The 24,471-nt window shown below is 49.9% G+C and overlaps 1 protein-coding gene across 1 annotated transcript; it reads right to left on the bottom strand.

The window, feature by feature from the left end:
• Nucleotides 1-445: 445 nt before the first annotated feature.
• Nucleotides 446-23,699, bottom strand: lsm14aa (LSM14A mRNA processing body assembly factor a). Its single transcript, XM_034535558.1, has 9 exons — nucleotides 23,381-23,699; nucleotides 18,711-18,874; nucleotides 18,461-18,617; nucleotides 17,981-18,301; nucleotides 4,923-5,105; nucleotides 3,275-3,449; nucleotides 3,121-3,159; nucleotides 2,713-2,950; nucleotides 446-1,758 (listed from the first exon to the last, which is right to left on the bottom strand). Exons 1-9 carry the CDS (start codon nucleotides 23,499-23,501, stop codon nucleotides 1,735-1,737), a joined length of 1,422 nt encoding a protein of 473 aa, XP_034391449.1. The 5' UTR covers nucleotides 23,502-23,699; the 3' UTR covers nucleotides 446-1,734.
• Nucleotides 23,700-24,471: the final 772 nt, after the last annotated feature.

Genomic DNA, 24,471 nt, shown 5'->3' with positions numbered 1-24,471 from the left:
GACTAAGGTGTGATGACATCTGGACTAACGTGTAATAACATCTGGACTAAGGTGTGATGACATCTGGACTAACGTGTAATAACATCTGGACTAAGGTGTGATGACATCTGGACTAACGTGTGATGACATCTGGACTAACGTGTAATAACATCTGGACTAATGTGTAATAACATCTGGACTAAGGTGATGACATCTGGACTAAGGTGTGATGACATCTGGACTAATGTGTAATAACATCTGGACTAAGGTGTGATGACATCTGGACTAACGTGTAATAACATCTGGACTAAGGTGTGATGACATCTGGACTAACGTGTGATAACATCTGGACTAACGTGTGATAACATCTGGACTAACGTGTAATAACATCTGGACTAACGTGTAATAACATCTGGACTAACGTGTAATAACATCTGGACTAACGTGTAATAACATCTGGACTGGGTGAACGGGTGAGAACATCTTGAACAGTTTATTAGAAAAATGCAAACACCTTCAGCTACAGAAAATTTGAAATGCCCAAGTTAAACAAATTTGAAAGAGAAATAAAGTGAAATATAAAACACGATATTTGTATATCCTTTATGTACATTTACTGTTCAGGACATTTGGCATTTTGTCTTTCATAAGTAAAATAATAGCGATATTAAAACCAAATCACAACACAAAGGGAAGAGATGTTTATAAAGTACAAGTTTGATTTTACAGGAAACCGTTGAAACATGGTAATTATATTTAATAAATCATTTCTTCTCATCTACTCTTTAAACTCAGGACTGTTTATGATCGGCAGGTCTGAAACACAACAAACTACTCAGCGTTATTAAAGAGAACATGTTTAATAATTGCCCTTGACAGTTGATGCAAACATGAAAAGAAATACAACAGGTTCACTTCATTTGTTTTACTTGAGGCATTTTTAATCTTCCATACTTTTCTGCTGGGAGGCTTGAAGCTGGTAGAGGTTTAGATCCGAGTGGATTCACTGCAGCTCGAACTAACTGGAGAACCTTGAAGCACCAGTGACCCATGAGAGGAAACCACACAGCCAAGTGGGAAACTAAGAGACAGCTACTGAACCTGTGATCCAACCCTGTTTCTCCTGGTCCTCAAGCTGGACTGGGAGTAAAACCACCACAAGACCAGAGTCCACCTGTGTACAGTCTAGAAGCGTTAAGGGACAGTGGCGCTGCTTCGTGGAGCTTAAATGGGTGTTTTTGTGAATGGAGTCTGTTGTGTTTGAAGAGAACAAAGACAACAGCTTCAGTTCCCGTCAGAAAGGTGAAGAGGAAATATATTCTGAATAGAACCGACATGATTCAGTGTCTGAGATACGTGGCTTTGCTTCATCTAGTGCAGTACAACACGCGTAAACATTGCTACTGTCCCTTTAAGAAGCAGATCATGGCCTATAAACACTTGAGGAAGCTGAGAGCTGATGAAGAGGAGGCAGCGAGGTGAAGGTTAACAGAGGCAATGGGGAGGTTACCCCCCCTAAATAAAGCTCTGTGTCATATAAATCAGATCCAGGTTCAGTTCAGAGGAGCCAGGAGATGAATCATAAAAACAAAGAAATATGACATTTATACATTATTGGAACTTATTTAGAGAAGTGGACTTTTTAAACTGCGCCGTGGTTTCCTTCCACCGTGCAGCCTCAGTGCTGGTGACAAATATACAAGGAGACCGAGTCCAGAAGAGAAGTTCCACTGGACAATCGTCCTCGCCTCCAGACTACGCCAACACTTTGTTGTCCTTCTGCAACGAGAGACACAAACGCTTAAGACAGCGAGACCACACGGGGCCGATGCCAGAGACGCCCCGATGCCAGAGACGGACACCCCGATGCCAGAGACGGACGCCCCGATGCCAGAGACGGACGCCCCGATGCCAGAGACGGACGCCCCGATGCCAGAGACGGACGCCCCGATGCCAGAGACGGACGCCCCGATGCCAGAGACGGACGCCCCGATGCCAGAGACGGACGCCCCGATGCCAGAGACGGACGCCCCGATGCCAGAGACGGACGCCCCGATGCCAGAGACGGACGCCCCGATGCCAGAGACGCCCCGATGCCAGAGACGCCCCGATGCCAGACCCGCCCGCCCCGATGCCAGAGACGCCCGCCCCGATGCCAGAGACGCCCGCCCCGATGCCAGAGACGCCCGCCCCGATGCCAGAGACGGACGCCCCGATGCCAGAGACGGACGCCCCGATGCCAGAGACGGACGCCCCGATGCCAGAGACGGACGCCCCGATGCCAGAGACGGACGCCGCGATGCCAGAGACGGACGCCCCGATGCCAGAGACGGACGCCCCGATGCCAGAGACGGACGCCCCGATGCCAGAGACGGACGCCCCGATGCCAGAGACGGACGCCCCGATGCCAGAGACGGACGCCCCGATGCCAGAGACGGACGCCCCGATGCCAGAGACGGACGCCCCGATGCCAGAGACGGACGCCCCGATGCCGGAGACGGACGCCCCGATGCCAGAGACGGACGCCCCGATGCCCGAGACGGACGCCCCGATGCCGGAGACGGACGCCCCGATGCCAGAGATGGCCGCCCCGATGCCGGAGACGCCCCGATGCCAGAGACCCCGAGACGGACGCCCACGAGACGCCCGCAAGAACCCCAACTACGACCAACCATGTGATAATAATAAAATCAATAATATCTTATAATAAAACCATGTGACCCGGGTTCTCACCCTGTATGCTGATAGGTCTGCAAACTCCCTGCCGGCCTGGTTTCCACGGTAGCCTCCTCTGAAGCCTCCTCCCTGCGGCGGCCCGAAGGAGCCTCGGCTTGCCGAGCGACCTCGACCTCCTCGGAAGCCCATTCCTCCTCGTCCACGGTAACCTCCACGTCCTCTACCGTGACGGAGCGGGATGCCGAACGTCTCGGCGTTCATCCTCCTCTCCTCCGCCCAGGTCTGCCTCCGCTCCCTGCAGGAGGAGGTGAAGAAGAGGTAAAGAGGTATAGAGGAGGTAAAGAAGAGATGAAGAGGAAGTATAGAGGAGATGAAGAGGTATAGAGGAGGTAAGGAAGAGATGAAGAGGAGGTAAAGAGGAGGTAAAGAACAGCTTTGGGCAGCTGGACTACCAGGACCACTCACCGAGGGAACCCGGAGACTCCAGACTTCTCATTAGCTTTCCTGAGCAACAGAAGACAACACAGATGTGTTATTTACAGAGACACAATGACGTCTCTTCAGATCACAGACGGGTACGCAGACAGATGGGTACAGAGGGAGAGAGAGAGACGGGTACCTGGTGTCATCACAGGAGATGTTGTCGAAGAAGGACTTGGACTTGTCATAGTAACAGTTGGGGCCCAACTGGTCGCCCTCCTCCTGTGCCGGTCCTTCGCTGGTCTGGGTTTCCACTCCAGAGTCGGTCTTCTCCTCTCCATTCAACGTCTTCTCTGCTTTCTCCGTCTTCTCATCTGAGACCAAAGGACACACAGAATCACATGGGAGGACTCATGTGTCCCTCTAAAGAGTCCCGCGATGAAGGTCCGGGACCTCACTGATCAACGTCCTGGACCTGACTGATCAACGTCCTGGACCTCACTGATAAAGGACTCATCTCTGTACTGGTCTTGTTAGACCTTAGTGCTGATAAAGGACTCATCTCTGTACTGGTCTTGTTAAACCTTAGTGCTGATAAAGGACTCATCTCTGTACTGGTCTTGTTAGACCTTAGTACTGATAAAGGACTCATCTCTGTACTGGTCTTGTTAGAACTTAGTGCTGATAAAGGACTCATCTCTGTACTGGTCTTGTTAGACCTTAGTGCTGATAAAGGACTCATCTCTGTACTGGTCTTGTTAAACCTTAGTGCTGATAAAGGACTCATCTCTGTACTGGTCTTGTTAGACCTTAGTACTGATAAAGGACTCATCTCTGTACTGGTCTTGTTAGACCTTAGTGCTGATAAAGGACTCATCTCTGTACTGGTCTTGTTAGACCTTAGTGCTGATAAAGGACTCATCTCTGTACTGGTCTTGTTAAACCTTAGTGCTGATAAAGGACTCATCTCTGTACTGGTCTTGTTAAACCTTAGTGCTGATAAAGGACTCATCTCTGTACTGGTCTTGTTAGACCTTAGTGCTGATAAAGGACTCATCTCTGTACTGGTCTTGTTAGACCTTAGTGCTGATAAAGGACTCATCTCTGTACTGGTCTTGTTAGACCTTAGTGCTGATAAAGGACTCATCTCTGTACTGGTCTTGTTAGACCTTAGTGCTGATAAAGGACTCATCTCTGTACTGGTCTTGTTAGACCTTAGTGCTGATAAAGGACTCATCTCTGTACTGGTCTTGTTAAACCTTAGTGCTGATAAAGGACTCATCTCTGTACTGGTCTTGTTAGACCTTAGTGCTGATAAAGGACTCATCTCTGTACTGGTCTTATTAGACCTTAGTGCTGATAAAGGACTCATCTCTGTACTGGTCTTGTTAAACCTTAGTGCTGATAAAGGACTCATCTCTGTACTGGTCTTGTTAGACCTTAGTGCTGATAAAGGACTCATCTCTGTACTGGTCTTGTTAAACCTTAGTGCTGATAAAGGACTCATCTCTGTACTGGTCTTGTTAGACCTTAGTGCTGATAAAGGACTTGTCTCAATAAGAATCTAGTAAAAATGTAGTGTTGGTGATAAACTAGAATAAATCCACATAAATATAATATAGATATAATTGTGAGCTAGTTAACTTCTTAAAGCTCTGAACTCATTAACTATAACACCAAGAATGACTATAAAATAATATATTGTATTTACTTATATAAACACTATAAATTATTTAAGTTAAAGTATTTAACTTTTATTATTTTGATGTATCAATGATCAATAATTAGTATCAGGGATCAAATGACCCGTGGGTTCGATGCCCCCATCCCATAGTTCCAGCCGGTACCTTTCAGCTTCAGTTTGCTCTGGAACTCTCGGTCGATCTCCTCCTTGTTGAACTGGGCGTTGGCGCTCTCAAAGTCAAAGTCCTTCTCAAACTTCATGGGTCCGTCTCGGCGGACGTTGAAGCGTCCTCTGCCACGGTGTCCGCCCCCCCGACCACGCCGGTTAGCCGGAGCTACGGCAGACACTGAAGAGCAGACGAGGAAACATTAGAGGGCAGAACTAAAAACATAAGTAAACCAAAGCACACGTCTAATCCACCATGTCACCACGAAGAACCACCATGAGCAGCGTTTTTGATGTCCATGTCACGTGAGGTCATTTCCTGCTCCGCTCCCCGGTTCACACATGAGCTGAGGAAGATGTTCTGGACCGACGCTGCAGACACTTTCACTGTCCATGAGCATCAAAGGGCCGACTCCAACTCCCTTAAAAGATGCTCGCTCACAGTTCTATTCCAGCCTAATCAATAAACACCCTGGCAACTCTAAACAGCTTTTATCCACCATAAACCATCTCCTGAAGACACAACCATCCTCTTCAACTGAGGCTACAGAGGAGAAATGCAACAGCTTCATTGACTTTTTCAGATTAAAGGTCAACAACATTCGCTCTCTTGATGTCCAGCTCTCCATCTCTACTTCCCTCTGACACCAACACCTTATATGCGAGTGTGCTGGCTCCTCTACATCTCACTGAGGTTCAGGAGAGCCATGTTGAAGAAATCCTCAGAAAAATGTAGCTGTACCCTGGACCCCATTCCCACTGCTCAAGTCACATATCCCCACTCTCAGTCCTCATCACCAAGGTTGTTAACCTTTCCCTTCAGTCTGGCTATGTCCCACCTAAACTCAACACAGACCCTGGACTCTTAAGACCGGCCTTTTGCTTATGGGACAGTCTCCCTGACCACGTCAGGCCAACACAGACCCTGGACTCTTTAAGACCGGCTTGTCACCACAAGGAACTAGGAGGAACCACTACGTCACCACGAGGAACCATTACGTCAACACTAGAGGAACCACTACGTCACCACGAGGAACTAGGAGGAACCACTAGACCAGTGGTCGATCTCGGAGATGTTCCCTGTCGCTCTCCAAAATAAAATGAAAATAAATTCAGAAACCCATTGTGTCTTCTGAAATGTTTTCTTACGGACTCCAGAAGATCAACGTCAGAAAGATCTCTGATCGCCTGATTCATGAACGCCTGTAAATGGGTTCTTCCACAGCGGAACTGTTCTCAGCTGTTCTCCCGATGAGGGGAACGTAGTCCTGGTGCTGCAGGTGGGGCGCAGGGGGACATGAGAAAGACCTTTATTGACCTTCACATATTACACAAGTTCAAAGCACACAGACATAAAACTAAGTCATTAATATACATGTCGAAGTGCCTGTACCTTCGTGTACATGTTTACGTTACGGCGTTAACAGGTGACGCCTGCGCGACGGCCAAGATTCTTGGCGACTCGCCAGGTCCTACCTGCGTGAGATCGGCTTTTCTGCTGTTGCCCTTCGAAACAAAAGCTCAGTTCAGAACGAAGCCCAGAAGAGAAAAAATTTCATGAATGCCAAATTTGTCCCGAAAACTGCGTAAGTGGAGTTCAGAAAATCACCAAATCAAAATCCAGGAGCCGGCTCACAGACTGCCTCAGACTCGCTGTCTGGGCTTATGAGCAAGGCACTCACAAACAGTGTTCAGCCACAGACAGCTCACAGACTGGAGTCACATGACTTCTGATGGCATTGTGAGGACAGAGAGCTGAACTGAACTTACATTAGTAACTGACTGAGCATGTTGTCAGTGTTGTAGCTTCCCTTGATAAATACAACATTAATATTGGGACTTCATCCTGCTCATTGCAAATGTGTTTTTTCTTCTTCATATTGTGTGCGCTTAACAAATAATTTCCTTTTTATGTTGAAATGAAGTCATTTAGTGTGTTCTTGGTCACATCCAGTTGAAAGCTGGACCAAAGTGTTTGATTTCAATCACAATGAGGCCATAAATTACATAAACACATTACATGAATATGACAATGTATGAATGGAACTCCAATCCATGAAACAGAAGTATGTGTGTATGTGTTACCACAAGGAACTAGGAGTAACCAGTCAAGAAACCAACAGAAACCACTATGTCACCAAGATGAACCACCATGTCACCACGAGGAACCACTATGTCACCACGAGGAACCACTATGTCACCACGAGGAACTACTATGTCACCACGAGGAACCACTATGTCACCACGAGGAACTACTAGGTCACCAAGATGAACCACCATGTCACCACGAGGAACCACTATGTCACCACGAGGAACCACTATGTCACCAAGATGAACCACCATGTCACCACGAGGAACCACTATGTCACCACGAGGAACCACTATGTCACCAAGATGAACCACCATGTCACCACAAGGAACCACCATGTCACCACGAGGAACCACTGTCACCACGAGGAACCACTATGTCACCACGAGGAACCACTATGTCACCACGAGGAACCACTGTCACCACGAGGAACCACCATGTCACCAAGATGAACCACCATGTCACCACGAGGAACCACTATGTCACCACGAGGAACCACTATGTCACCAAGAGGAACTACTATGTCACCACGAAGAACCACTATGTCACCAAGATGAACCACCATGTCACCACAAGGAACCACCATGTCACCACGAGGAACCACTGTCACCACGAGGAACCACTATGTCACCACGAGGAACCACTATGTCACCACGAGGAACCACTGTCACCACGAGGAACCACCATGTCACCAAGATGAACCACCATGTCACCACGAGGAACCACTATGTCACCACGAGGAACCACTATGTCACCAAGAGGAACTACTATGTCACCACGAGGAACCACTATGTCACCACGAGGAACTACTAGGTCACCAAGATGAACCACCATGTCACCACGAGGAACCACTATGTCACCACGAGGAACCACTATGTCACCAAGATGAACCACCATGTCACCACGAGGAACCACTATGTCACCACGAGGAACCACTATGTCACCAAGATGAACCACCATGTCACCACAAGGAACCACCATGTCACCACGAGGAACCACTGTCACCACGAGGAACCACTATGTCACCACGAGGAACCACTATGTCACCACGAGGAACCACTGTCACCACGAGGAACCACCATGTCACCAAGATGAACCACCATGTCACCACGAGGAACCACTATGTCACCACGAGGAACCACTATGTCACCACGAGGAACTACTAGGTCACCAAGATGAACCACCATGTCACCACGAGGAACCACTATGTCACCACGAGGAACCACTATGTCACCAAGATGAACCACCATGTCACCACGAGGAACCACTATGTCACCACGAGGAACCACTATGTCACCAAGATGAACCACCATGTCACCACAAGGAACCACTATGTCACCACGAGGAACCACTAGGTCACCACGAGGAACCACAAGGAACCACTATTTCACCATAAGGAACCACTAAGTCACCAAGATGAACCACCATGTCACCACGAGGAACCACCATGTCACCATAAGGAACCACTAGGTCACCATAAGGAACCACTATGTCACCAAGATGAACCACCATGTCACCACGAGGAACCACTATGTCACCACAAGGAACCACTATGTCACCAAGATGAACCACCATGTCACCACAAGGAACCACTATTTCACCATAAGGAACCACTAGGTCACCACAAGGAACCACTAGGTCACCAAAATGAACCACCATGTCACCACAAGGAACCACTAGGTCACCACAAGGAACCACCATTTCACCATAAGGAACCACTAGGTCACCACGAGGAACCACTAGGTCACCACAAGGAACCACTAGGTCACCACAAGGAACCACTAGGTCACCACTATTTCACCAAAAGGAACCACTATGTCACCACGAGGAACTACTAGGTCACCAAGATGAACCACCATGTCACCACAAGGAACCACTAGGTCACCACGAGGAACCACAAGGAACCACTATTTCACGTTAAGGAACCACTATGTAACCAAGATGAACCACCATGTCACCACAAGGAACCACTATGTCAACACGAGGAACCACTATGTCACCACAAGGAACCACTAGGTCACTACGAGGAACCACCATGTCACCACGAAGAACCACCATGTCACCACGAGGAACCACTATGTCACCACGAGGAACCACTAGGTCACCACGAGGAACCACTAGGTCACCACGAGGAACCACAAGGAACCACTATTTCACCATAAGGAACCACTAGGTCACCACAAGGAACCACTAGGTCACCACAAGGAACCACTAGGTCACCAAGATGAACCACCATGTCACCACGAGGAACCACCATGTCACCATGAGGAACCACTAGGTCACCATAAGGAACCACTATGTCACCAAGATGAACCACCATGTCACCACGAGGAACCACTATGTCACCACAAGGAACCACTAGGTCACCACAAGGAACCACTAGGTCACCAAGATGAACCACCATGTCACCACAAGGAACCACTATTTCACCATAAGGAACCACTAGGTCACCACAAGGAACCACTAGGTCACCAAAATGAACCACCATGTCACCACGAGGAACCACCATGTCACCACAAGGAACCACTATTTCACCATAAGGAACCACTAGGTCACCACAAGGAACCACTAGGTCACCACAAGGAACCACCATTTCACCATAAGGAACCACTAGGTCACCACGAGGAACCACTATGTCACCACAAGGAACCACTAGGTCACCACTAGGAACCACTATTTCACCATAAGGAACCACTATGTCAACACGAGGAACCACTGTCACCACGAGGAACTACTAGGTCACCAAGATGAACCACCATGTCACCACAAGGAACCACTAGGTCACCACGAGGAACCACAAGGAACCACTATTTCACGTTAAGGAACCACTAGGTCACCAAGATGAACCACCATGTCACCACAAGGAACCACTATGTCACCACGAGGAACCACTGTCACCACGAGGAACCACCATGTCACCAAGATGAACCACCATGTCACCACGAGGAACCACTATGTCACCACGAGGAACCACTATGTCACCACGAGGAACTACTAGGTCACCAAGATGAACCACCATGTCACCACGAGGAACCACTATGTCACCACGAGGAACCACTATGTCACCAAGATGAACCACCATGTCACCACGAGGAACCACTATGTCACCACGAGGAACCACTATGTCACCAAGATGAACCACCATGTCACCACAAGGAACCACTATGTCACCACGAGGAACCACTAGGTCACCACGAGGAACCACAAGGAACCACTATTTCACCATAAGGAACCACTAAGTCACCAAGATGAACCACCATGTCACCACGAGGAACCACCATGTCACCATAAGGAACCACTAGGTCACCATAAGGAACCACTATGTCACCAAGATGAACCACCATGTCACCACGAGGAACCACTATGTCACCACAAGGAACCACTATGTCACCAAGATGAACCACCATGTCACCACAAGGAACCACTATTTCACCATAAGGAACCACTAGGTCACCACAAGGAACCACTAGGTCACCAAAATGAACCACCATGTCACCACAAGGAACCACTAGGTCACCACAAGGAACCACCATTTCACCATAAGGAACCACTAGGTCACCACGAGGAACCACTAGGTCACCACAAGGAACCACTAGGTCACCACAAGGAACCACTAGGTCACCACTATTTCACCAAAAGGAACCACTATGTCACCACGAGGAACTACTAGGTCACCAAGATGAACCACCATGTCACCACAAGGAACCACTAGGTCACCACGAGGAACCACAAGGAACCACTATTTCACGTTAAGGAACCACTATGTAACCAAGATGAACCACCATGTCACCACAAGGAACCACTATGTCAACACGAGGAACCACTATGTCACCACAAGGAACCACTAGGTCACTACGAGGAACCACCATGTCACCACGAAGAACCACCATGTCACCACGAGGAACCACTATGTCACCACGAGGAACCACTAGGTCACCACGAGGAACCACTAGGTCACCACGAGGAACCACAAGGAACCACTATTTCACCATAAGGAACCACTAGGTCACCACAAGGAACCACTAGGTCACCACAAGGAACCACTAGGTCACCAAGATGAACCACCATGTCACCACGAGGAACCACCATGTCACCATGAGGAACCACTAGGTCACCATAAGGAACCACTATGTCACCAAGATGAACCACCATGTCACCACGAGGAACCACTATGTCACCACAAGGAACCACTAGGTCACCACAAGGAACCACTAGGTCACCAAGATGAACCACCATGTCACCACAAGGAACCACTATTTCACCATAAGGAACCACTAGGTCACCACAAGGAACCACTAGGTCACCAAAATGAACCACCATGTCACCACGAGGAACCACCATGTCACCACAAGGAACCACTATTTCACCATAAGGAACCACTAGGTCACCACAAGGAACCACTAGGTCACCACAAGGAACCACCATTTCACCATAAGGAACCACTAGGTCACCACGAGGAACCACTATGTCACCACAAGGAACCACTAGGTCACCACTAGGAACCACTATTTCACCATAAGGAACCACTATGTCAACACGAGGAACCACTGTCACCACGAGGAACTACTAGGTCACCAAGATGAACCACCATGTCACCACAAGGAACCACTAGGTCACCACGAGGAACCACAAGGAACCACTATTTCACGTTAAGGAACCACTAGGTCACCAAGATGAACCACCATGTCACCACAAGGAACCACTATGTCAACACGAGGAACCACTATGTCACCACAAGGAACCACTAGGTCACTACGAGGAACCACCATGTCACCACGAAGAACCACCATGTCACCACGAAGAACCACCATGTCACCACAAGGAACCACTAGGTCACCACGAGGAACCACCATGTCACCCCAAGGAACCACTATGTCACCACAAGGAACCACTAGGTCACCATAAGGAACCACTAGGTCACCATAAGGAACCACTAGGTCACCATGAGGAACCACTAGGTCACCAAGATGAACCACCATGTCACCACGAGGAACCACTATGTCACCACGAGGAACCACTATGTCACCACGGGGAACTACTAGGTCACCAAGATGAACCACCATGTCACTACAAGGAACCACTATGTCACCACAAGGAACCACTATTTCACCATAAGGAACCACTAGGTCACCACAAGGAACCACTATGTCACCAAGATGAACCACCATGTCACCACAAGGAACCACTAGGTCACCACGAGGAACCACAAGGAACCACTATTTCACGTTAAGGAACCACTATGTCACCAAGATGAACCACCATGTCACCACAAGGAACCACTATGTCAACACGAGGAACCACTATGTCACCACAAGGAACCACTAGGTCACTACGAGGAACCACTAGGTCACCACAAGGAACTACTAGGTCACTACGAGGAACCACCATGTCACCACGAAGAACCACCATGTCACCACGAGGAACCACTATGTCACCACAAGGAACCACTAGGTCACCACGAGGAACCACCATGTCACCACAAGGAACCACTATGTCACCACAAGGAACCACTAGGTAACCATAAGGAACCACTAGGTTACCATAAGGAACCACTAGGTCACCATGAGGAACCACTAGGTCACCATGAGGAACCACCATGTCACCACGAGGAACCACTATGTCACCACGAGGAACCACTATGTCACCACAAGGAACCACTAGGTAACCATAAGGAACCACTAGGTTACCATAAGGAACCACTAGGTCACCATGAGGAACCACTAGGTCACCATGAGGAACCACCATGTCACCACGAGGAACCACTATGTCAGCACGAGGAACCACTATGTCACCACGGGGAACTACTAGGTCACCAAGATGAACCACCATGTCACTACAAGGAACCACTATGTCACCACAAGGAACCACTAGGTCACCACAAGGAACCACTATTTCACCATAAGGAACCACTAGGTCACCACAAGGAACCACTATGTCACCAAGATGAACCACCATGTCACCACAAGGAACCACTAGGTCACCACGAGGAACCACTAGGTCACCACAAGGAACCACTAAGTCACCACAAGGAACCACTAGGTCACCACGAGGAACCACTAGGTCACCACGAGGAACCACTATGTCACCACAAGGAACCACTAGGTCACCACAAGGAACCACTATTTCACCATAAGGAACCACTATGTCACCACGAGGAACCACTGTCACCACGGGGAACTACTAGGTCACCAAGATGAACCACCATGTCACCACAAGGAACCACTATGTCACCACGAGGAACCACTATGTCACCACAAGGAACCACTATTTCACCATAAGGAACCACTAGGTCACCACAAGGAACCACTATGTCACCAAGATGAACCACCATGTCACCACAAGGAACCACTATGTCAACACGAGGAACCACTATGTCACCACAAGGAACCACTAGGTCACTACGAGGAACCACCATGTCACCACAAGGAACCACTAGGTCACTACGAGGAACCACTATGTCACCACAAGGAACCACTAGGTCACTACGAGGAACCACTAGGTCACCACGAGGAACCACCATGTCACCACAAGGAACCAATATGTCACCACAAGGAACCACTAGGTCACCATAAGGAACCACTAGGTCACCATAAGGAACCACTAGGTCACCATGAGGAACCACTAGGTGACCAAGATGAACCACCATGTCACCACGAGGAACCACTATGTCACCACAAGGAACCACTAGGTCACCACGAGGAACCACAAGGAACCACTATTTCACGTTAAGGAACCACTATGTCACCAAGATGAACCACCATGTCACCACAAGGAACCACTATGTCAACACGAGGAACCACTATGTCACCACAAGGAACCACTAGGTCACTACGAGGAACCACCATGTCACCACAAGGAACCACTAGGTCACTACGAGGAACCACTATGTCACCACAAGGAACCACTAGGTCACTACGAGGAACCACTAGGTCACCACGAGGAACCACCATGTCACCACAAGGAACCACTATGTCACCACAAGGAACCACTAGGTCACCATAAGGAACCACTAGGTCACCATAAGGAACCACTAGGTCACCATGAGGAACCACTAGGTCACCAAGATGAACCACCATGTCACCACGAGGAACCACTATGTCACCACGAGGAACCACTATGTCACCACGGGGAACTACTAGGTCACCAAGATGAACCACCATGTCACTACAAGGAACCACTATGTCACCACAAGGAACCACTAGGTCACCACAAGGAACCACTATTTCACCATAAGGAACCACTAGGTCACCACAAGGAACCACTATGTCACCAAGATGAACCACCATGTCACCACAAGGAACCACTAGGTCACCATAAGGAACCACTATGTCACCAAGATGAACCACCATGTCACCACGAGGAACCACTATGTCACCACAAGGAACCACTAGGTCACCAAGATGAACCACCATGTCACCACGAGGAACCACCATGTCACCATAAGGAACCACTAGGTCACCATAAGGAACCACTATGTCACCAAGATGAACCATCATGTCACCACAAGGAACCACTAGGTCACCACAAGGAACCACTAGGTCACCACAAGGAACCACCATGTCACCACAAGGAACCACTATTTCACCATAAGGAACCACTAGGTCACCACAAGGAACCACTAGGTCACCAAAATGAACCACCATGTCACCACAAGGAACCACTAGGTCACCACAAGGAACCACAAGGAACCACCATTTCACCATAAGGAACCACTAGGTCACCACGAGGAACCACTATGTCACCACAAGGAACCACTAGGTCACCACTAGGAACCACTATTTCACCACAAGGAACCACTAGGTCACCACGAGGAACCACAAGGAACCACTATTTCACGTTAAGGAACCACTATGTCACCAAGATGAACCACCATGTCACCACGAGGAACCACTATGTCACCACAAGGAACCACTAGGTCACTACGAGGAACCACTATGTCACCACAAGGAACTACTAGGTCACTACGAGGAACCACCATGTCACCACGAAGAACCACCATGTCACCACGAGGAACCACTATGTCACCACAAGGAACCACTAGGTCACCACGAGGAACCACCATGTCACCACAAGGAACCACTATGTCACCACAAGGAACCACTAGGTAACCATAAGGAACCACTAGGTTACCATAAGGAACCACTAGGTCACCATGAGGAACCACTAGGTCACCAAGATGAACCACCATGTCACCACGAGGAACCACTATGTCACCACGAGGAACCACTATGTCACCACGGGGAACTACTAGGTCACCAAGATGAACCACCATGTCACTACAAGGAACCACTATGTCACCACGAGGAACCACTATGTCACCACGGGGAACTACTAGGTCACCAAGATGAACCACCATGTCACTACAAGGAACCACTATGTCACCACAAGGAACCACTAGGTCACCACAAGGAACCACTAGGTCACCACGAGGAACCACTAGGTCACCACAAGGAACCACTAAGTCACCACAAGGAACCACTAGGTCACCACGAGGAACCACTAGGTCACCACGAGGAACCACTATGTCACCACAAGGAACCACTAGGTCACCACAAGGAACCACTATTTCACCATAAGGAACCACTATGTCACCACGAGGAACCACTGTCACCACGGGGAACTACTAGGTCACCAAGATGAACCACCATGTCACCATGAGGAACCACTAGGTCACCAAGATGAACCACCATGTCACCACGAGGAACCACCATGTCACCACAAGGAACCACTATGTCACCACAAGGAACCACTAGGTCACCATAAGGAACCACTAGGTCACCATAAGGAACCACTAGGTCACCATGAGGAACCACTAGGTCACCAAGATGAACCACCATGTCACCACGAGGAACCACTATGTCACCACAAGGAACCACTATGTCACCACGGGGAACTACTAGGTCACCAAGATGAACCACCATGTCACTACAAGGAACCACTATGTCACCACAAGGAACCACTAGGTCACCACAAGGAACCACTATTTCACCATAAGGAACCACTAGGTCACCACAAGGAACCACTATGTCACCAAGATGAACCACCATGTCACCACAAGGAACCACTAGGTCACCATAAGGAACCACTATGTCACCAAGATGAACCACCATGTCACCACGAGGAACCACTATGTCACCACAAGGAACCACTAGGTCACCAAGATGAACCACCATGTCACCACGAGGAACCACCATGTCACCATAAGGAACCACTAGGTCACCATAAGGAACCACTATGTCACCAAGATGAACCACCATGTCACCACAAGGAACCACTAGGTCACCACAAGGAACCACTAGGTCACCACAAGGAACCACCATGTCACCACAAGGAACCACTATTTCACCATAAGGAACCACTAGGTCACCACAAGGAACCACTAGGTCACCAAAATGAACCACCATGTCACCACAAGGAACCACTAGGTCACCACAAGGAACCACAAGGAACCACCATTTCACCATAAGGAACCACTAGGTCACCACGAGGAACCACTATGTCACCACAAGGAACCACTAGGTCACCACTAGGAACCACTATTTCACCACAAGGAACCACTAGGTCACCACGAGGAACCACAAGGAACCACTATTTCACGTTAAGGAACCACTATGTCACCAAGATGAACCACCATGTCACCACGAGGAACCACTATGTCACCACAAGGAACCACTAGGTCACTACGAGGAACCACTATGTCACCACAAGGAACTACTAGGTCACTACGAGGAACCACCATGTCACCACGAAGAACCACCATGTCACCACGAGGAACCACTATGTCACCACAAGGAACCACTAGGTCACCACGAGGAACCACCATGTCACCACAAGGAACCACTATGTCACCACAAGGAACCACTAGGTAACCATAAGGAACCACTAGGTTACCATAAGGAACCACTAGGTCACCATGAGGAACCACTAGGTCACCAAGATGAACCACCATGTCACCACGAGGAACCACTATGTCACCACGAGGAACCACTATGTCACCACGAGGAACCACTATGTCACCAAGATGAACCACCATGTCACTACAAGGAACCACTATGTCACCACAAGGAACCACTAGGTCACCACAAGGAACCACTATTTCACCATAAGGAACCACTAGGTCACCACAAGGAACCACTATGTCACCAAGATGAACCACCATGTCACCACAAGGAACCACTAGGTCACCACGAGGAACCACTAGGTCACCACAAGGAACCACTAAGTCACCACAAGGAACCACTAGGTCACCACGAGGAACCACTAGGTCACCACGAGGAACCACTATGTCACCACAAGGAACCACTAGGTCACCACAAGGAACCACTATTTCACCATAAGGAACCACTATGTCACCACGAGGAACCACTGTCACCACGGGGAACTACTAGGTCACCAAGATGAACCACCATGTCACCACAAGGAACCACTATGTCACCACGAGGAACCACTATGTCACCACAAGGAACCACTAGGTCACCACGAGGAACCACCATGTCACCACAAGGAACCACCATGTCACCATAAGGAACCACTAGGTCACCATAAGGAACCACTAGGTCACCATGAGGAACCACTAGGTCACCACGAGGAACCACTATTTCACCACAAGGAACCACTATTTCACCACAAGGAACCACTAGGTCACCACAAGGAACCACTAGGTCACCACAAGGAACCACTATTTCACCATAAGGAACCACTAGGTCACCACGAGGAACCACTATTTCACCATAAGGAACCACTAGGTCACCATGAGGAACCACTATTTCACCATAAGGAACCACTAGGTCACCATGAGGTACTACTATTTTACGACAAGGAAGGAGGAACCACTATGTTACCATGAGGAACCAGGAGGAACCACTATGTCATCACTATGTCACCACTATGTTACCAAGAGGAACCGCAGTCACATTAAACCAATCAGCACTCCTTTGAGGGTCGTAGTGTGCCGGTCTGGGTCTCACCTGGGTGGCTGAAGACAGAATGGGTGAGTCCTGCAGAGGGAGTCCTATCTGCAGCAGTGATGTGAGAGGACGAGATGGTTCGGGGTGCAGACCAGCTGTGGCTGTTGCGTCCCCCCCTGACCGGCTCCCCCCTCCTCGTGTCCACGCCGTCCTGGTGCTGGACCTTCTGACCACCGGTAGTGGGGGCCGTGCGACCGTGGGCGGGGCTTCTGCGCCCCAGGCCGGGTGCCAGAGCCGTGGTGGCGGTGTTCGGGGCGCTCTGGATCACCTGCTCCAGGGTGGGGCTCTTCCTTAAAGGGTCCAGGCTGGGGCTGCTGCGTCCTGGGGGGGGGGTGATAAACCAGAGCCTGGCTAGTGATTCCATTAAAGTTCACACACGCGTGTACACACACGTACACACACACACACACACACACACACACACACACACGACTCTGCCCCCACCTCTCATGCAGACCCTGAACCCTGGAAAGAACTCACCAACACCAACGGGTCCAAACTGAGGCGACACCAGGGGGCTGGTGCTGAACTGGTTGTAGGCCGGAACCGGAGCACGGTTGAAGAGTCCGTAGGAGCCAGCAGACTGGAACGGGGTGGGGGGGGCGGTGGAGGACGAGGAGCTGGAGCTCATGGACGACTGAGGGGAGAAAAGGTTAGTGTCATACTGTGAAGCTACCAGACTCTCCACCTGCTCCGGTGTGTAGGTGGAGTGGTTGTGGGTGGCGCCTACCTGCACAATGGCCGGGTCCTGGGGGAGGGAGCAAGGGGGTTTGGGCGGCTCGCACACCGTCAGGTCCTTAATGTCGCTGCCTCTAAAGATGATGTACTCAAAGGTGTCGTCTCGAGGAGGAATGGGACGATCGGTGGGCCGGTCCTCTGTGCCGAAGGAGCGCACTAAGGACACACACACACGCCATCTCACGTTGGACTGAAGTTACCTTCATTAAGAGCTCTTCATCTCATGTGGGACTGAAGTTACCTTCATTAAGAGCTCTTCATCTCATGTTGGACTGAAGTTACCTTCATTAAGAGCTCTTCATCTCATGTGGGACTGAAGTTACCTTCATTAAGAGCTCTTCATCTCATGTGGGACTGAAGTTACCTTCATTAGAAGATCTCTTCATCTCATGTGGGACTGAAGTTACCTTCATTAAGAGCTCTTCATCTCATGTTGGACTTAAGTTACCTTCATTAAGAGCTCTTCATCTCATGTGGGACTGAAGTTACCTTCATTAAGAGCTCTTCATCTCATGTGGGACTGAAGTTACCTTCATTAAGAGCTCTTCATCTCATGTTGGACTGAAGTTACCTTCATTAAGAGCTCTTCATCTCATGTGGGACTGAAGTTACCTTCATTAAGAGCTCTTCATCTCATGTGGGACTGAAGTTACCTTCATTAGAAGATCTCTTCATCTCATGTGGGACTGAAGTTACCTTCATTAAGAGCTCTTCATCTCATGTTGGACTTAAGTTACCTTCATTAAGAGCTCTTCATCTCATGTGGGACTGAAGTTACCTTCATTAAGAGCTCTTCATCTCATGTGGGACTGAAGTTACCTTCATTAAGAGCTCTTCATCTCATGTGGGACTGAAGTTACCTTCATTAAGAGCTCTTCATCTCATGTTGGACTGAAGTTACCTTCATTAAGAGCTCTTCATCTCATGTGGGACTGAAGTTACCTTCATTAAGAGCTCTTCATCTCATGTGGGACTGAAGTTACCTTCATTAGAAGATCTCTTCATCTCATGTGGGACTGAAGTTACCTTCATTAAGAGCTCTTCATCTCATGTTGGACTTAAGTTACCTTCATTAAGAGCTCTTCATCTCATGTGGGACTGAAGTTACCTTCATTAAGAGCTCTTCATCTCATGTGGGACTGAAGTTACCTTCATTAAGAGCTCTTCATCTCATGTGGGACTGAAGTTACCTTCATTAGAAGATCTCTTCATCTCATGTGGGACTGAAGTTACCTTCATTAAGAGCTCTTCATCTCATGTGGGACTGAAGTTACCTTCATTAAGAGCTCTTCATCTCATGTGGGTCTGAAGTTACCTTCATTAGAAGAGCTCTTCATCTCATGTGGGACTGAAGTTACCTTCATTAAGAGCTCTTCATCTCATGTGGGACTGAAGTTACCTTCATTAAGAGCTCTTCATCTCATGTGGGACTGAAGTTACCTTCATTAGAAGATCTCTTCATCTCATGTGGGACTGAAGTTACCTTCATTAGAAGATCTCTTCATCTCATGTGGGACTGAAGTTACCTTCATTAAGAGCTCTTCATCTCATTTGGGACTGAAGTTACCTTCATTAAGAGCTCTTCGTCTCATGTTGGACTGAAGTTAGAATCCAGCCTTCTTGTTGATAAGGGATACTGTTAGCGCTAGCACAAAGCCAACTATGGATTATGGATAAATTACTGCTCTGAAGACCAGAAGATAGACTGACCCTGAGGAGTTGTGTCCCCCAATGAGGACACTTGTCCTCTTTAGGACACCTGTCTCCTGTACCCATGTGGGCGCTTGTACCCATGAGGACGCCTGTGTTCCCGCGAGGACGCCTGTGTTCCCGCGAGGACGCCTGTGTTACCACACCTGTGTTACCGCGAGGACGCCTGTGTTACCACACCTGTGGTCCCGTTAGGACGCCTGTGTTCCCGCGAGAACGCCTGTGTTCCCGCGAGGACGCCTGTGTTACCACACCTGTGTTCCCGCGAGGACGCCTGTGTTCCCGCGAGGACGCCTGTGTTCCCGCGAGGACGCCTGTGTTCCCGCGAGGACGCCTGTGTTCCCGCGAGAACGCCTGTGTTCCCGCGAGGACGCCTGTGTTACCACACCTGTGTTACTGCGAGGACGCCTGTGTTCCCACACCTGTGTTAACGCGAGGACGCCTGTGTTACCACACCTGTGTTACTGCGAGGACGCCTGTGTTACCACACCTGTGTTACCATGAGGACGCCTGTGTTCCCGCGAGAACGCCTGTGTTACCACACCTGTGTTAACGCGAGGACGCCTGTGTTACCACACCTGTGTTACTGCGAGGACGCCTGTGTTCCCACACCTGTGTTACCGTGAGGACGCCTGTGTTCCCGCGAGAACGCCTGTGTTACCACACCTGTGTTACCGCGAGGACGCCTGTGTTCCCGCGAGAACACCTGTGTTACCGCGAGGACGCCTGTGTTACCGCGAGGACGCCTGTGTTACCGCGAGGACGCCTGTGTTACCACACCTGTGTTACCGCGAGAACGCCTGTGTTACCACACCTGTGTTACCGCGAGGACGCCTGTGTTACCACACCTGTGTTACCGTGAGGATGCTTGTCCCGTTAGGACGCCTGTGTTACCGTGAGGACGCTTGTCCCGTGAGGACGCCTGTGTTACCGTGAGGACGCTTGTCCCGTGAGGACGCCTGTGTTACCGTGAGGACGCCTGTGTTACCGTGAGGACGCCGGTGTTACCGTGAGGACGCTTGTCCCGTGAGGACGCCTGTCCCGTGAGGACGCCTGTCCCGTGAGGACACCTGTGTTACTGTGAGGACGCTTGTCCCGTGAGGACGCCTGTGTTACCGTGAGGACGCCTGTGTTACCGTGAGGACGCTTGTCCCGTGAGGATGCCTGTGTTACCGTGAGGACGCCTGTGTTACCGTGAGGACGCTTGTCCCGTGAGGACGCCTGTCCCGTGAGGACGCCTGTCCCGTGAGGACACCTGTGTTACCGTGAGGACGCTTGTCCCGTGAGGACGCCTGTGTTACTGTGAGGACGCTTGTCCCGTTAGGACGCCTGTGTTACCGTGAGGACGCTTGTATGGTTAGGACGCCTGTGGTCCCGTTAGGACGCCTGTGTTCCCGCGAGAACGCCTGTGTTCCCGTGAGGACGCCTGTGTTACCGTGAGTACACTTGTCCCGTGAGGACGCCTGTGTTACCGTGAGGACGCTTGTCCCGTGAGGACGCTTGTCCCGTGAGGACGCCTGTCCCGTGAGGCCGCCTGTGTTACCGTGAGGACGCTTGTCCTGTGAGGACGCCTGTGTTACCGTGAGGACGCTTGTCCCGTGAGGACGCCTGTCCCGTGAGGACGCCTGTCCCGTGAGGACGCCGGTGTTACTGTGAGGACGCTTGTCCCGTTAGGACGCCGTTGTTACCGTGAGGACGCTTGTCCCGTGAGGACGCCTGTGTTACCGTGAGGACGCTTGTCCCGTGAGGACGCCTGTGTTACCGTGAGGACGCTTGTCCCGTGAGGACGCCTGTCCCGTGAGGACGCCTGTCCCGTGAGGACGCCGGTGTTACTGTGAGGACGCTTGTCCCGTGAGGACGCTTGTCCCGTGAGGACGCCTGTGTTACCGTGAGGACGCCTGTCCCGTGAGGACGCCTGTCCCGTTAGGACGCTTGTGTTACCTTGAGGACGCTTGTCCCGTTAGGACACCTGTCCCGTGAGGATGCTTGTGTTACCTTGAGGACGCTTGTCCCGTTAGGACGCCTGTCCCGTGAGGACGCTTGTGTTACCTTGAGGACGCTTGTCCCGTTAGGACGCCTGTCCCGTGAGGATGCTTGTGTTACCGTGAGGACGCCTGTGTTACCGTGAGGATGCTTGTCCCGTTAGGACGCCTGTCCCGTGAGGACGCTTGTGTTACCGTGAGGACGCTTGTCCCGTGAGGACGCCTGTCCCGTGAGGACGCCTGTGTTACCGTGAGGATGCTTGTCCCGTTAGGACGCCTGTCCCGTTAGGACGCTTGTGTTACCGTGAGGACGCCTGTCCCGTGAGGACGCCTGTGTTACCGTGAGGATGCTTGTCCCGTTAGGACGCCTGTCCCGTGAGGACGCTTGTGTTACCGTGAGGACGCTTGTCCCGTTAGGACGCCTGTGTTACCGTGAGGACGCCTGTCCCGTGAGGACGCCTGTCCCGTGAGGACGCTTGTCCCGTGAGGACGCTTGTCCCGTGAGGACGCCTGTGTTACCGTGAGGACGCCTGTGTTACCATGAGGATGCTTGTCCCGTGAGGACGCTTGTCCCGTGAGGACGCCTGTGTTACCGTGAGGACGCCTGTGTTACCGTGAGGATGCTTGTCCCGTGAGGACGCCTGTGTTACCGTGAGGACGCCTGTGTTACCGTGAGGATGCTTGTCCCGTGAGGACGCTTGTCCCGTGAGGACGCTTGTCCCGTGAGGACGCCTGTCCCGTGAGGACGCCTGTGTTACTGTGAGGCCTGTCCCCATGAGCACCCATGTCCCCGTTAGCACCCATGTGTCCCCATAAACACGAGTGTTCCTGTGAGGACGCCTGCCCCCATGAGCACCCATGTCCCCGTTAGCACCCATGTGTCCCCATAAACACGAGTGTTCCTGTGAGGACGCCTGCCCCCATGAGCACCCATGAGCACCCATGTGTCACCCCCACCCAGTTACTCCACCTTTCGCCAGAGCCACGGTGGAGTTCTCCGTGTCGATGGTGTACAGGATTCCTTCATAGCGGATCTCGGCTTTGGAGATCAGGCTGATCTTGCTGCCCAGGTACGGGGTCCCGCCGCTCATGGTGTCCGCTGCAGGGTGGGGGATCCGAACGGGGCGCGGGATGGACGAGCCTCCGGTCCGTGAGGTCAACTGGAGCGGATTCTACGAGCCGTTTCTCAGGGTTGTGCTTCTCTTTCCACCGTCACCGCGACAACAACATGGCTTCCTCATCCTCCATCGGGTGGCTGTGCGCGCGGGGGCTAACGGGAACTCCGTTATATCGCGAGATCTGGAGATGTAGCTCTGTGCGGGTTAGAAGAGCCAACACGGCAACGTCGAGTCATACCCTATGTACATTAACTATGTACATTAACTAAGTACATTAACTAAGTACACTAACTAAGTACACTAACTATGTACATTAACTAAGTATATTAACTAAGTACATTAACTATGTACATTAACTAAGTATATTAACTAAGTACACTAAGTATATAGACGTGTATGAGTGCAGTACGCTATGTACATTAACTAAGTACATTAACTAAGTACACTAACTAAGTACATTAACTAAGTACACTAACTATGTACATTAACTAAGTACATTAACTAAGTACATTAACTATGTACATTAACTAAGTACATTAACTAAGTACACTAAGTATATAGACGTGTATGAGTGCAGTACGCTATGTATATTAACTAAGTACATTAACTAAGTACATTAACTATGTACATTAACTAAGTACATTAACTAAGTACACTAAGTATATAGACGTGTATGAGTGCAGTACGCTATGTATATTAACTAAGTACATTAACTAAGTACATTAACTAAGTACACTAACTAAGTACATTAACTAAGTACACTAACTATGTACATTAACTAAGTACATTAACTAAGTACATTAACTAAGTACATTAACTAAGTACACTAAGTATATAGACGTGTATGAGTGCAGTACGCTATGTATATTAACTAAGTACATTAACTAAGTACACTAACTAAGTACATTAACTAAGTACACTAAGTATATAGACGTGTATGAGT

This window comes from Cyclopterus lumpus, chromosome 6, assembly GCF_009769545.1.
Source record: "Cyclopterus lumpus isolate fCycLum1 chromosome 6, fCycLum1.pri, whole genome shotgun sequence".
Lineage (NCBI taxonomy): Eukaryota > Metazoa > Chordata > Actinopteri > Perciformes > Cyclopteridae > Cyclopterus > Cyclopterus lumpus.
This window is presented reverse-complemented; position numbering and strand designations above follow the sequence as displayed.

Excerpts from the sequence above, each read along its gene's own strand:
- lsm14aa (XM_034535558.1), bottom strand. The coding sequence starts at position 23,501 with ATGAGCGGCGGGACCCCGTACCTGGGCAGCAAGATCAGCCTGATCTCC. Across the intron at positions 18,302-18,460 it reads GTTTGGACCCGTTGGTGTTG|GACGCAGCAGCCCCAGCCTG; the intron begins GTGAGTTCTTTC and ends CCCCCCCCCCAG. Across the intron at positions 5,106-17,980 it reads TTCTGTCTTCAGCCACCCAG|TGTCTGCCGTAGCTCCGGCT; the intron begins GTGAGACCCAGA and ends TCTGCTCTTCAG.